Source organism: Cuculus canorus, chromosome 2, assembly GCF_017976375.1.
Source record: "Cuculus canorus isolate bCucCan1 chromosome 2, bCucCan1.pri, whole genome shotgun sequence".
NCBI classification, from domain to species: domain Eukaryota; kingdom Metazoa; phylum Chordata; class Aves; order Cuculiformes; family Cuculidae; genus Cuculus; species Cuculus canorus.
Window position 1 is genome coordinate 36,949,414 of NC_071402.1, and position 13,386 is coordinate 36,962,799.

At 35.5% G+C, this 13,386-nt stretch overlaps 1 protein-coding gene across 12 annotated transcripts in view; it reads right to left on the bottom strand.

Annotated features, from left to right (window-relative positions):
- The window catches only part of CSPP1 (centrosome and spindle pole associated protein 1), a 62,826-nt gene that overhangs the window by 40,247 nt on the left and 9,193 nt on the right, over positions 1–13,386 (bottom strand). For 5 of the 12 annotated variants that reach the window (XR_008448426.1, XM_054058071.1, XM_054058072.1 and 2 more), the window contains 7 exons: positions 12,130–12,230; positions 11,408–11,431; positions 8,944–9,024; positions 6,465–6,566; positions 5,121–5,572; positions 1,065–1,166; positions 334–416 (listed from right to left, as the gene is read on the bottom strand). Coding sequence is in view for 11 of the 12 variants with exons in the window: in XM_054058071.1 (XP_053914046.1) it covers positions 334–416; positions 1,065–1,166; positions 5,121–5,572; positions 6,465–6,566; positions 8,944–9,024; positions 11,408–11,431; positions 12,130–12,230 (945 nt within the window). In the remaining variant the exon portion in view is untranslated. The remainder of the gene's footprint in view (positions 1–333; positions 417–1,064; positions 1,167–5,120; positions 5,573–6,464; positions 6,567–8,943; positions 9,025–11,407; positions 11,432–12,129; positions 12,231–13,386) is intronic. The other 7 variants (XM_054058082.1, XM_054058074.1, XM_054058077.1 and 4 more) reach the window with 6 other exon arrangements.

Here is a 13,386-nt window from a genome sequence, read left to right on the forward strand (position 1 = left end):
TATTGGCAGATAGGTAAAAAGAAATAATGATAACATCTCACATAGATTTTAAGGAACAAAAAAACTTTCAGCTTGTGGTAGTTATCCACAATAAGCATGGGGTATCTGGGCCTTAAACTGTTAATAGACTCTAAGAAGATATTGGGGCTTTTCAAAATTAATTAGAACATGTTTTTATTATTTTCTCAATGTAAATAATATTTATTTACCAGCCTCAAGGACAACTAGCACAAAGAATAAGCCAATTTTTCTAGTTTTTAATTATTCCCAAAGAAAAATAGAGTAAGCAAAGAAAGGCTAACTCAGTATCATAAGCTAGGTTTTTATACATACCAAGAACAAGACTCGTTGCATATGGCATTACGGCTGCAGACTTGGGCTGTTCATTAGCTGAAGAACTAATTTGTACCTGATTTCTGACAAAGACAAAAAAGAAAACAGAAAGATCAAACTCAAGAATTTATTTGCAGTCTGTGTGAAACATGATAGATGCACTTACATCACTATGCAATCCATTTATGACTAATGCTTTTCTAAAATCTGAAGAAATATCACCAGCAAAAGAAGAAACTGCTTGCCAAAAAGGCATTTCTACAGTTCTCTTTCGCCTGCTGATTCTGAAGCCATCAGAAACACTGACTCAGTTGAGCACCAAAATGATGTTGACAGACTGAGCGGTACCAGTCAAAGAGTTCACGTAAGGTCTTTACAAGCATTCTGCTTCTGCCTCATCCACTTAGATCACTTCAGGACTTGCCAAACCAGAAGACGAGGAAAAAAAAAAAGGAATTTAAAAACTGCTACTAAAAAAGGACTCTATATTACTGTAATCATTAAAAGCCTTCACTTGGAGAACAGGTGATCTGTTGTTTCAAAGAGAAAACTGGCATGCAAACTTCAATAGCTGTTTCCAAAGGAAACACATTTTTCTTGTTTTACTATAACCTAGCTGCAGGGAAACCTATCAGCCATTTCAGACAACGTACTAGGGTTTTTAAATAAACATTTTCCTTTCACCATGACTTTGTAGAGCAATTACAAGAAAAATACACTGTATACAACACCTAGAATTTTCAGTTCTTGAGATCTGCTGCACACATGCTCTCTCCTTTGCTTCATCTTCACAATCTGCAGGTAGATCTCTTACTATTCCATCCAAATAGGGCCTTAAGGAAACAGAAAATATTCAGCTATGCTTGCCTGAAAACATCCAATCTGAAATGAGCAGTCCAGCAGCTTCATGCAAATGGATTCTCAGTCCAATTGAACACTGGACGGCGGAACCAGTTCTTAAAATATCACCCAAATTTGTAGAAATATAATTCTCTTTAATAGCATTATTACAGCAGTTCTCTGTCTGGTAACTGAATTCCCAAGCCTGCTTTCGTGCAACCTTTATCCATTGAGCCTGGTTAAGAGTTTTGAGAGCTGAAGAGCATTCACCACTCACACTGCGTTAATTAAAACAGATCTTGCTGCTTTTATTCTCCAGGAGCCAACAGAGTCTATAACAGATTTCTGCACACAGCTACAGGGCAAGTTTGTTGAAACATTTAATTCAGATATGAAAACCTTCTCCAATGACAAGCTGCACTTCACTATTTAAAAGAGACGTGACTTTTGATCAAGATAAAAGACAGGTGACATGGTGAATACAAAAATTCAGCAGCTAAAATTTGAATCAACTACATATAAAGTGAAGCAATGTAATCGAAACTTCAAGTAATTCCAAAGATGCCAAAAATTGTACGGACACAAGAGGGCTTTTCCTGAAAAGATCTGGGGTAACTGAATTTACAGGCTTTTCTTACGTTCAAATTAACTCCTCTTTACCAAGGACGTCAAGTTATTTTGAAAAAATAAGGCAAGAACAGGTATTCAATGAAAAATGAAGTACACAGTAGATGCTAGCAAAGTTACATATTTTCCAGAGCTGGATAGAGTCATGTACTTCCTATTAAGAAAAAGAGAAAAAAATGCTAGGTAATCATGGAAAAAAAAACCATCTTATTCTTTTATGTAAAAAGATCCAGAGCTCTGCTCCTGTTTGTAATTTAAATAAAAGCCACTGATAAAAGGAGAAAGGATGCGAGCAGATTATTAAACATTGATTTGGCATCTTAACCCACAAGAACAACATGAAAGGACAACATCCATCCTCTTGGCATAACATGATCTTCTTTCATGATCATCTTTTCAATAATGATCTATCTGCTACTTAGAAGGGTGGCCACGTAAGACTGAAACACAGCCGGGAAATAGGAAGTCCAGTCCATAGCATGATGAAAGGATGCAGGGAGGAAGCAAAGAAACAAACCGTAGGATTCAAGAGGCAATCTTTTATGTAAAACCAAGCACGCTTAGCATGGTCAGGACATGTTGGGTCAATTCAATCAAGAAACTGTTGTATCTTCAGCCTTCGTCAACACAGAAACCTTTCTGAGAAGTCCCACTGAAAACACCTGCCTCTCCAAACTACTACAGCCATTTTTAAAACGTAAAAACTTTACTGCAGCAAACAAAAATATTCCTCCTTACAAATCTAGTGTCTATTGTGGAAAAGTTGATTCATTTGCCTGAAATGTATTAAAAAAATGCTAGCTCTTCAGAAGCTGAGCTGTCAGTAACTAATAGATATGTATATCCTTCTTGAAAAGAGATTGAATTTCATAAGAGGTTAAGCGGAGCTCCTTGCGAAGGAGAAAAAAAAGTACTAGGTTACAAAGTAGATTTAATAATTTTTTTAAAAAAAAAAGAACCCAGACCTTAATTTTATGTCCAAATTTTCCAAATTTAAGTAGTTCAGGCAACTCAGGTGATGGTCCAGCAACTTCTTTTATGAAGATACACCAAGTTAGTTTTGCCAGTAACAAATATCAGCTTCTGTGCTTTCTTTTAAATGAAAACTGGAACTAAAACTGTTTCAGAGGCCTCTCCAAATAACAAATTAATTGCCCAGTGATATACTGGTCATAGACATTTATATAAGCACCATCAGTGTTCTCTGGAATAACTAAGGACTAGTATACTTCTTATTCAACATGATATTGTCTACTGTTGTTTCTAATACCACTTTTGTTGATATTTTACATATATAATTCTGCATATATTCTTTGAGAAATAAAATAAACCCTCAAACTTTATCAGATGGTAATTTTCATTTAAATATGACCATTAGACTCGGTGTCCAGAAGGTGGCAAACAGCTACGTAGTAAAAAGAGGACAATCATTCTTCTGCATTTTAACTAACAGAGAATCAACATTGCTGTTGACCAGAATGTCCACATTTTTGAGACTATCGTCGTTAGACGTGAAGTCAGGCTTCTAGTATTTTTCTTTCTGAGAAGTTGTAGGACAAGAAGACCCTACCCTAAACTTCTGTTGCTCGTTTCTACCAGTATTAAACTACAGCATTGAACAATTTTGTATTTCACAATCTCTGAATCTCATTCCACAGAAAACAGGCTATCTTGTTCCTGCCATCTATTTAACCACTGTTTCCATTAGTCTTTTTCAGAAACGCTGCGCGAATAAACACATGCTTTTACAAACTCATTTGAACACACAATCCGAAACTCTGAAATAACCCATTTATTTAGTCTGCATCTCCCAAATCCTCCCAGACATTTAATTTTCACCATAGTTACTTCATTCCTTCACAATGTTTTCTTAAAAAGGATGAGAAAGAATATCAACAGCTATTTTTGTAGTGAAGTTATTTTAACTCTATTGGCATTTGAAACTGGGAAAAAAGCATGACTTCATTCAATTTATAAATTGATTTTGCAGCAAAAGAGCGTTTTAAGGTTTGTTTTTCCCAGTTATTAATTTGCAGTAATATCCAGAAAATCATCCCTGTAAACAATGACTCAAAAGATCATTCAACCAGTCCCCCTGCAATTAACAACAAAATATAATTGTACTACTCAACACTGTTGAGAGTGGTACAATTTTCCTTCTACTTTTTCTAGAAATGTTAATTCTAGAAAATAAAAACACGTCGTTCTTTTGCCTAACATGGTAACGACAATGGAGTTTCCTTCACTGAAGCGACTACAGTAAAATAATTCTGGCAACAGACTTAACAAAAACCAAAAAAGCATCTACAACATTCATGTTCCCAAGATCTGTAAAGTGATCAAATGAACACTCTTCAAGCACCTTTTTAGAACTTATTTACAAGAAACTTGACTACTTTATTAAATTTGAATTTAGCTGTATAAAGCACATTTGCTTGAAGTTGTGGTACTATTTCACAGCAAAACCCATCTGTTTTTGAATGCAACTGGTTCTTGCAATAAATACTATAAATGAAGGTGGCCAGACTGCCAAACATTGGACGATTGGGAAGGCTATGCTTTTTTCTTTTCTTTTAAATGGGTGAGCTAGAAGAAAAAGATTAACAATTTATGCCAAAGTAATGAAGTTGATTTATCAGTTAACACAGTAAAGACTATGCAATAATGAACAGTACATAATATCATTTTGCATCCTGAAAGATTTATCTAGAACACTCTTTTGTTTGGTTTGAGTTTTCTTACATTTATATTCAAAATGTGTAGTTATTACTGAGATTAGCACCTATTAACGCCATCAGAATTTGGTTCAACTACACATATGTTTAAAGTCTGACATTTAGCAAGTCATGAAGCAAAAAGAGGATATATAATAATTAAAAGTATTTTTTACATTTCTAACAGGTAGTACCATATAGCAAAAACTGAAGCTCAAAACAATTTTGGAATCTGATTTGAAAACTGCCTTGCAGTAACTATTACAGACTAAGAAAATACATGTAATCTTGCATTTCCAGCACAGCTGGAAAACTACTGGAAAACTATTCTTCATAAAAATGAATTGTGAGCTTCATATTCTGGAGTAGTATCTCTAGTATCTTTAGTTTGCCATAATACATAAAATGCTCCCTAACATATGATGTACAGTCTTAGATACTGGTCCAATTTTGAACGACTTTTTTTTCTAAAAACTATTGCAAAGTTCATCCTAAAGCACAAAAATCTTGCTTTCACATGTGAATCTTATATGATTTTCAATGACATCAAACTATGGCTGTCAAGAAGCACTACAGAAATAAAGGAGAAAATTGAATTAAGAATACCTTTCAGCATAAAAAACACGGGGCGTTTTTCTGTCATAAGCGCTTTCACATCTCAATCTAGGATCCATTGCTTCACTCCTCTCAGGCTCATAGTCCATTCTGTAGTATCTTCTACCAAAATCGCGATGATCGTCAAGCCTGTGATGCTTCCTAACAGGGATTACAGACTGGCTAGCAAATCCATGATGTCTTTGACTAGGAACATCCAAATCTTCATCAAGTCTTTTATTTAATAGTCGACTTCTTAATTCAACTTCATCATCTATTCTATGATACCTGTCTTCTTCCAGCCATCTCTTATTCTGCAGCTCTTCATAACCTTCTGTGGAAGTAAAGGCATCCTTCCTAGGAGGCTCTGCACCTGTACTGCAGGGCTGTACTTCTGTATGTAGTTCTGGTTGGCGCCAGAACCTGGTAACAGCAATAGGTTTTTTATTCCTGTCCATCTCATTCTGTTTAGTGGGAAAAAAAATATTGAAAGATCTGAATAGCAATAAATTACATTGAGTAAAAACTTGGGTTTGTATTTCCTTAAACACTCCCTAAACAGGTACTGGAGAAAAGGTGTAAAGTGAGCAAGAAAAATACTTCAAGCAAGTCTTAAAAGCTTTTAGTTTTCCTCCTTGAAGGCAAAAAGAAAGATGCATTCTTTATCTAATGTTTTCCAGAAAAATGGCTATCAATCTGGGATAGACCTTTTATGAACTCAAATCCGACTTTCGGATTCAGAGATGCAAAGAATCAAAAAATATTTTGAACTTTATACCTGATCAAGAAACTCGGTATCTTTATTCTATCCAGATTCAGGCAAGTCTGTAACAGTTCTTACCTATGAGCCCAGTCTTTTAACCTGACCATTTCTTAATCTATTTCTCTGCTTCCTGGGAGATGTCACAGGAGAGATATGAGAAAGGATAGTGTAGTGGATAAAAACCAACCCTGCAGCACAGTGGACCAGTGTTCAATGCACAATTCTAGCAAACCACATTGTTTTGGATAAATTCTGTAGTATTTCTGTACATTACACTTTCATCTGTGGACAATAGTAACTCATATTTTATAAAACATAATGAAAAATAAATAGAAAATGCAAACAACACCAAACTGGGAAGAGGAATCAATGTGTACTAGAGGGTATGGCTGCCTCTCAGAAGGGTAGAAATCAAGAACTGTAGTATATGACTAGTGACAAGGACTTGCTGCACATATTAATAAAAGCCCGGACTAATTGAATTACATTCTTTGCTTATTTTGTTTTACTTTGTATATCTTAGTTTTATAATAAAACAATTGACAAGATCATTTATGTTGTTCTTTGTATCAGCTGCAGTAAAACTGTATTACCTCTGTGCTTTTCTTCCCTAATTTCCTTAGCCTTTCATTCCACTCTTCTTTATCCCTGAGATACTGATTGTACTCCTTGTTTCTTTCAAGCCGTAGTTTCTCCTAAAACAGGCGTTGAAAAGGGCATCATAATTTTGCATTTTTGAGGAGTAGCTTTTAACTTCAGCGAACTACAGTATGAAATGAATACAAGCAAGCTGTGTGCTTTCCCTCCCCCCTTCTTTGTGATGTACAAATAGACCTTCAATTGCTTTGAGGTTTTTGTTCAGTCTTGAACATGGTACTTTCTCTTACTCTGAAATCTGTAAGTAGAATTCGGCTTTTTGGGCATGAAGTCTGGTCCACAGTAACACAAGTTCCAACTTAAAACCAGTTAGGTTTCCTCCTGCTAAACCTATTCCAAAACTTTTAAAAGCCTTACTCCTTTGACAATTAGAAATCACCACCTAATTTCTAATTACAGATTTTCTACATATTTACAGAAGATTTTTAAACATACAATTTTTTTGATGCATTAAAGTTATTTGTGACTTGCCCCACTCATAATTAAAATGGGACAGCAAATACATATACAGACAAGATGTGTCAATTATAGCTTAGGATATAGCTTGACCTGTCAAATTTTAACAAGCAAAGCTGACTGTAAAAAGAGTCAAAAGCACAAAGAATGCAAAGAAAATTAACAAAAACATGATCTATCTACCTTGTCCTAGATGATTTTGCATCTGAACATTATATATAGACTTACTTTCCCATGAAATAATTTCGAACAAAAATAACTTATACCTCAATCACCATGAAAATATCAGATTAGTAATAGTTTTGCAAATGAGACCAATGGTCCCCCAAACTGATTTTTTTTTTCCAAAATTTGTGCCTTTAGGTTTTCTGACAGTGACAAAATAAAATCTGCAGACAGCTATGAAAGCAGCCTGAGGGGTATTTTCCAAAGCTGAGAAACTAGCTTTGTCTTTAACAGGTGGGAAAACATTCAGCAGAAAACACCCTACGTGACTGCACATTTTACCTAACCTAGGAAACCAAAACATAAACGTTAACCTCTAACCGTTATCTGCCCAGAGGCTGACCATTTAGCAGGGCACAGTGTGACACCTTCTGGCAGCTTTCAGATTCTACAATAGCCATAAATAAATGGGTAAAAAGGATACAATACACTTGTACAGCAAATCTCAACGAATGTTGAGATGCTATGATATAAACCCGTCAGTGATCACACGTTTCCAGTCCAGATACATCTTTTAATTCCCACAGAACTAAGGGTACTTTATTTTTCACTGTTTCAGCACACATACACGCAAGGGTTAATATGAAGTTCACAGAACTTGGAGCTAACATACACTCAGCACAAATGCATGCAAGAAGTGTTTTCCCCTTTCTTGGGCATTTAATTCCTGCTGCCTCCCTTGCTGGAACGGGTCCAGAGGAGGGCTACAAAGATGATCAGAGGGCTGGAGCACCTCCCATAAGAGAACAGGCTGAGAGAGATGGGGTTGTTCAGCCTGGAGAAGAGAAGGCTGTGGGGAGACCCTATAGCGACCTTCCAGTACCTGAGGGCGCTACAAGAAAGCTGGGGAGGGACTGTTCGCAAAGGCTGGTAGTGATCGGATGAGGGGAAATGGGTATAAACTGGAGAGGGGCAGATTTAGACTAGACATAAGGAGGAATTTTTTCACCATGAGAGTGGTGAGGCTCTGTCACAGGTTGCCCAGGGAAGTTGTGGATGCCCCATCCCTGGAGGTGTTCAAGGCCAGGTTGGATGGGGCCTTGGGCAGCCTGATCTAGTGGTAGGTGTCCCTGCCCATGGCAAGGTGTTGGAACTGGATGATCTTTAAGGTCCATTCCACCCCAAACTATTCTATGATTCTATGAATATAATTTGGAGGTCGGGGCTTTTTCATAACAGCAATTTTCACTTATTTGAATTCTTATATGGCCAACACACACTGCCAGCACAAGAAGTAGAACACATAAGCTCAGCTAAGGCAAGACCAACACATTCCACAGCAGAAGTCTTGCCCTAGATTACAGTGACAGCATGGCCCCAAACACAGAAAAACAATGCAACTCCAAAGCAACATAGGTTAAAAAAAAAACAAAACCAAAGGAACTGCTCAGGAGTGCAACAGTCCAGTCCTCATCTAGCACCACAGTTTCTTTTTCTCCCTTGCATCTCTGCTGATGACCAACCCTAACAACCAATCAGTGGTGTTTGTTGACTCAGTAAAAATATTTGCTAAATTACTAAGTTTCTCCTGATTAAACTGCCTAGATCAATTTAGAAACAAACACAGAAGGGAACTGGGAATGGAAGGCCAACAGTGTCAGGGTATAAGGAGATGTGACCCCTGTAAAACTCATATAGGCTTTCAAAAAAAAAAAAAAAAAAAACAAACTTAAGTGGAAATAATTTTTCCAGAACAGTTCAAACATTCAGGTTAATTATCCTCCAGGTATTTACCTTGGCAGACTTTCGCTCATCAATAGGAAGAGATAATCCCTGAGTATACAGATCTACTTCACCAGTAGTCAGATAATTTTTCTACATAAAAAAAAATAAAAATAATTCAATATATTTTAAAATACCAACTCTTAACTTGCTAATTGGTTGCTAGGAATTACACTTTCTGAGATAAATATGATCAATTTAATTAAACACTCTGAAGACAACCTTCATATTTTGAAAATGTAGGATGCTCTTGGAACACACAAATTAAGTGAAATCAAGAGAAGCGTGAAATCAAATCAAGCTTCCAGCTCCAGTTTGAATGAGTTTGTAACTTCTTCCCTTTTGCACTATTTCAGGGACTATATATATTAGTCTTTGTGTCTAAAAAAAACATATTTTTATTCAAAAAAAAACAAACCCCATTACTCAATTCTCCTGCAAGCAAGCAGCGTAAGCACAAGCATCTATATAGATGTAAGAGGAATTATCCAGGACACTACCTTACCTAGGATGAAAAATTGCTTTTTCTAACTGCAGAAAATGTTTCTCTCTTTATTTTAACAGATAAAATTCCTGCTAACACTGGCAGAGTCACTACTCTGCATCTCAACACTACTGTTTTCTACAACAGCAGTATCCAAACTTTTCAGGATAATGACCCATCATCAAATCTTGTCATTCCTTACAGACCATCAGTCGCTTTCATAACAGAACTTTCCACAAGAAAACACTACATTGTTGCTCCATACAGCTCCCTGGGCCACAGCCTGGAAAATGGGCTGTACAGCAAGTCAAATTATCAGCCTTTCAAATCAAATACCACTGCTGGAACAGCTCCTTAACTTGCAGGTCTAGTGGCTTCTATGCATATCATTTATTTACTAAAAGCATCTCCAGGCCATTCTTAATCAACTATGTTTTATAAATCTTCAATAAAATTATTATCTATTTGCGTAGCATAGGCTGATGAGGGGAATAGGCGAGATAGAGTATCTCTGTGGCATTGTTTCCTTCCATTATCTATGTTGTAACACAGCTTAAAAGCTTAGAGGCATGTCACCAGGTAAGAACTCTACTTGTTCCAGAACAAAAACACGTCATTATGAATTATATCTCACAACTGCACATTAAAAGATTTAAGGGATTTAATAGCCATACTAATATTCAAGCACTGAGACAACTAGATTAATATGGAGAACTTAACTATTTTTACTAGTAAAAGTAAATTGTAATCCTCGTTATTACGTAATTCTTTTCACACTTTGCACACATCTATAGAGGTTATCTCTGATCTTACTGGCCAAAAATCAGAAGCCGATATGGAAATTGAATTTCCTACATAAGCAAGACTAAATAATTTATTAAAAATATATATAGTACCACTATAAGAACTGCTAAAAGTTGCTCTCCCTTTATGTAGGGAAAATAGATTGTTATCCCTTCTATTCCTCAAGCCTTACAAGCTTTTTATAACTAGCAAGTATCACATTAAGAAATAAACCCTGTAAACCTAACTTTGTTGAACTGAAGTTCGATTGAGGGTAAAACACTAGAAATCATTATAAAAATTCTATTACTTGAGTACTTTGCTGAGAATGATGAAATACTAAGTTTTAACACAATACTCTAACTTTGAAAATAATCTGAAGTTCAAGATTAAACAAGAAGCAACAATTATATAAGCATCTTTTTTTTAGAGGTTAAGCAGCCATCTGATTCTGCTGTTGCTATTGTTATTCAGGAGTTCTAGTGCATGTTAAGATAGTTAATTTGCATCATATGCATGTTATTCAAAGCCTCACAAAAAACCAGAATACTGTTTTTCTACCACGTTACCTCCCAGTCCTTTTTGAAGTTGCTTAATTTGAACAACTGGATGGAAAGTATTAAACCTGAAAAGTATATGTACCTGACAGTAGCGCTTGCAAAGATGCACCCCCAGTATTATTTTTCCTCAAAATACTTGCTTTCTTGCATTCTGGCCACTAGGTGCTTAACATCTGGCTCTACTGCTTTCCTAAGCAGCACTGATGAGATTTCACAGTGATAGGGAAGAAAAAAGTTCTGACTACGTGTTATAATGTTTCAGAGTTTACTGGTTTATTCCAGCTTTATAAAGTATGTGCATCAAAAAAAAAAAAACAACTCATAACACTTATGTAACTGGTAAGCCTTGAAGCAAATGTCTACTAAAAGAAAACCCTTTGTAGAGTCAGCATTAGACAGCAACAATAGCAACTGCAAAGGAAAAAAGAAATCAACACGTGATCTTACTTTGAAATCTTACTAACAGAACATAAGTAATCATTCTGCACAAAGCAAACAATGCTAATCACAACTGATGACTGCTGCATGCAAAAACATATAAAGCACAAAAAAAGTAATGATTTTTTTAAATTCAAAGAGCACAAAGCTTTCATTCAAAGCAAAAGCAACTAATTCGAAGGAAAAAAAAATGATATTGCAGGCACCCTACCTTTCTTTTTGCCTGTGAAATACCCTAAAAGCCAGGGAAAAGATACTATTCAAAAAGAGTCTTTAAAACAAAAATATCTGACTTAACAAAATAGACTTCTCAAAGCCAATCCTTTCTTTCATTTCAAGAATTAAAGACACCAATAACCAGCACTTTCAGACAACAGAAACTACGTGGTTACTGATTTTTTTTGTTTGACTTAGAAGGGATACAGAATATTCCCAAGACTGTGATGTTTCATACATACCATTTCAATTTTAAATCTATTGCCACATTTAATAAATCATGCCAAGCAGAACAAAGGGGTTTTATTTCTAAAATTGAAAAGAAGCTGTTAAATGAAGTCACACTAATTATAGGAATAATCTTACCTGAATTACAGACCACAGAATATATAAGTACTTAAGGAAGTAAATGACAATATTTTAAATTCTTAGGAAGAAACTAAGAAAGAATTAGAGACAAATAAATAGAAGTGTACAGAATAAAATGTACTGATACGTAGTCTCATGGCAGTGAAATCTGTAGAAGTATGAAATATATACGCCTTCCTAGTTGTGACATTTTTAAATTACCACTTTGAATGTCTTCAAAATCAGACATCATTCATAATGAATGCCTCCTTATAAAGATTTTCCAATCATTTTATTAATTTTCATTCAAATAAAATGAGTCATTTTAAAAGACTCACTAAACTCAGGCAATCAAACAAGAAGCTTTACCTGAGAAAGATAGCGCCTATAATCTTGTCGAAGTTCCTCTTTGAGTTTATGTTTTTTGCGTTCATATTCTTCTCCAAGAGGTAAACTTAAGCCATAGTCACCTGAAAGTTTAATACAATTAAATATTATCCTACTGTTTTGTATCAATACAAAGCATACCCTGGAAAAGCTACATCTGGATTTTTATTAGACATCAGCAATAAAAAAAATAACTATGCAACCAGTAATTACAAAACAGCTGAAATACTCTGTGTGAGCAGTTGGGTGGAAAGCATTCTAGAAAAATGGACTGTTTTTCGGATGTTAGTTTTCCTCCAGCCCTCGTGCTTCTTCTCTCCGCTAGAAAAAAAATGCAACATCAACTAAATTTATTAGGATAAGTAGGCAAATACTTACAATATATAGGTTATTCTATATTATTTCCTTTATTACTGTCTGTTTCAAAGGAAATCTCCTCTGACAGGAGATTTAAGCTTTGTTTATCACAAAACAGAAAACATGCTCTGCGACTAGCACGAAGCACGTGAAAAATATGTCAGCTTCCACACAACTAACTAGAAGGAACCTGACCGTATGATAATAATTATCAATTTTACTTTCCGCCTCAGTGTTTTTAACTGCAGTAGACTCAAAACACAGATTTAGTACTTTTTCAGGTTTACTGTCATGTCTCATAACAGCTGCACTATTAAAATATAATGCTGTGCAAGTTGTTTGTTGTTCCCAAAATACGTAAGAAATATCCTCTGTCCCAGAAGCCCACCTCTGCAAACACTTTTTTCACTACTTCCCACAGAGAACTATACTGAATTCCACAAAAGCACACAATCAGCGACAAAGACTGCAACTATTTCAGTTTTTTTATTTCTTATTGTTCGTCTGAAAGCATTTCTACATCTTATGGTCTATGTAAAATGAGTAGCAAGGAATAAGAGGAAAGAGGGGGATTTTCAAGATGTACCCTTACATGAGTCCCAGTTATTGCATGGTAATTTGACTCCAGTATTTGTAAGTATTTAGAGCATTAATCGGTGTCTGTACAGTAAAAATGACATCATATAAACATTGAAAACTGCTAACTTGGCAATCACTTCACTTCCAAAACAGATAGAAGGTTAAAAAATACTTAGTAAAAAATACACTTAGCTAGCTTGATTTGAGGTAATTTCAGCTAAGTCAGAATGTATCCTCATAATCCAAAACAGGAGCCAGACTGCTGTTCTGCAGAACCCAGTGACCTAGTCCTCATCAAATATG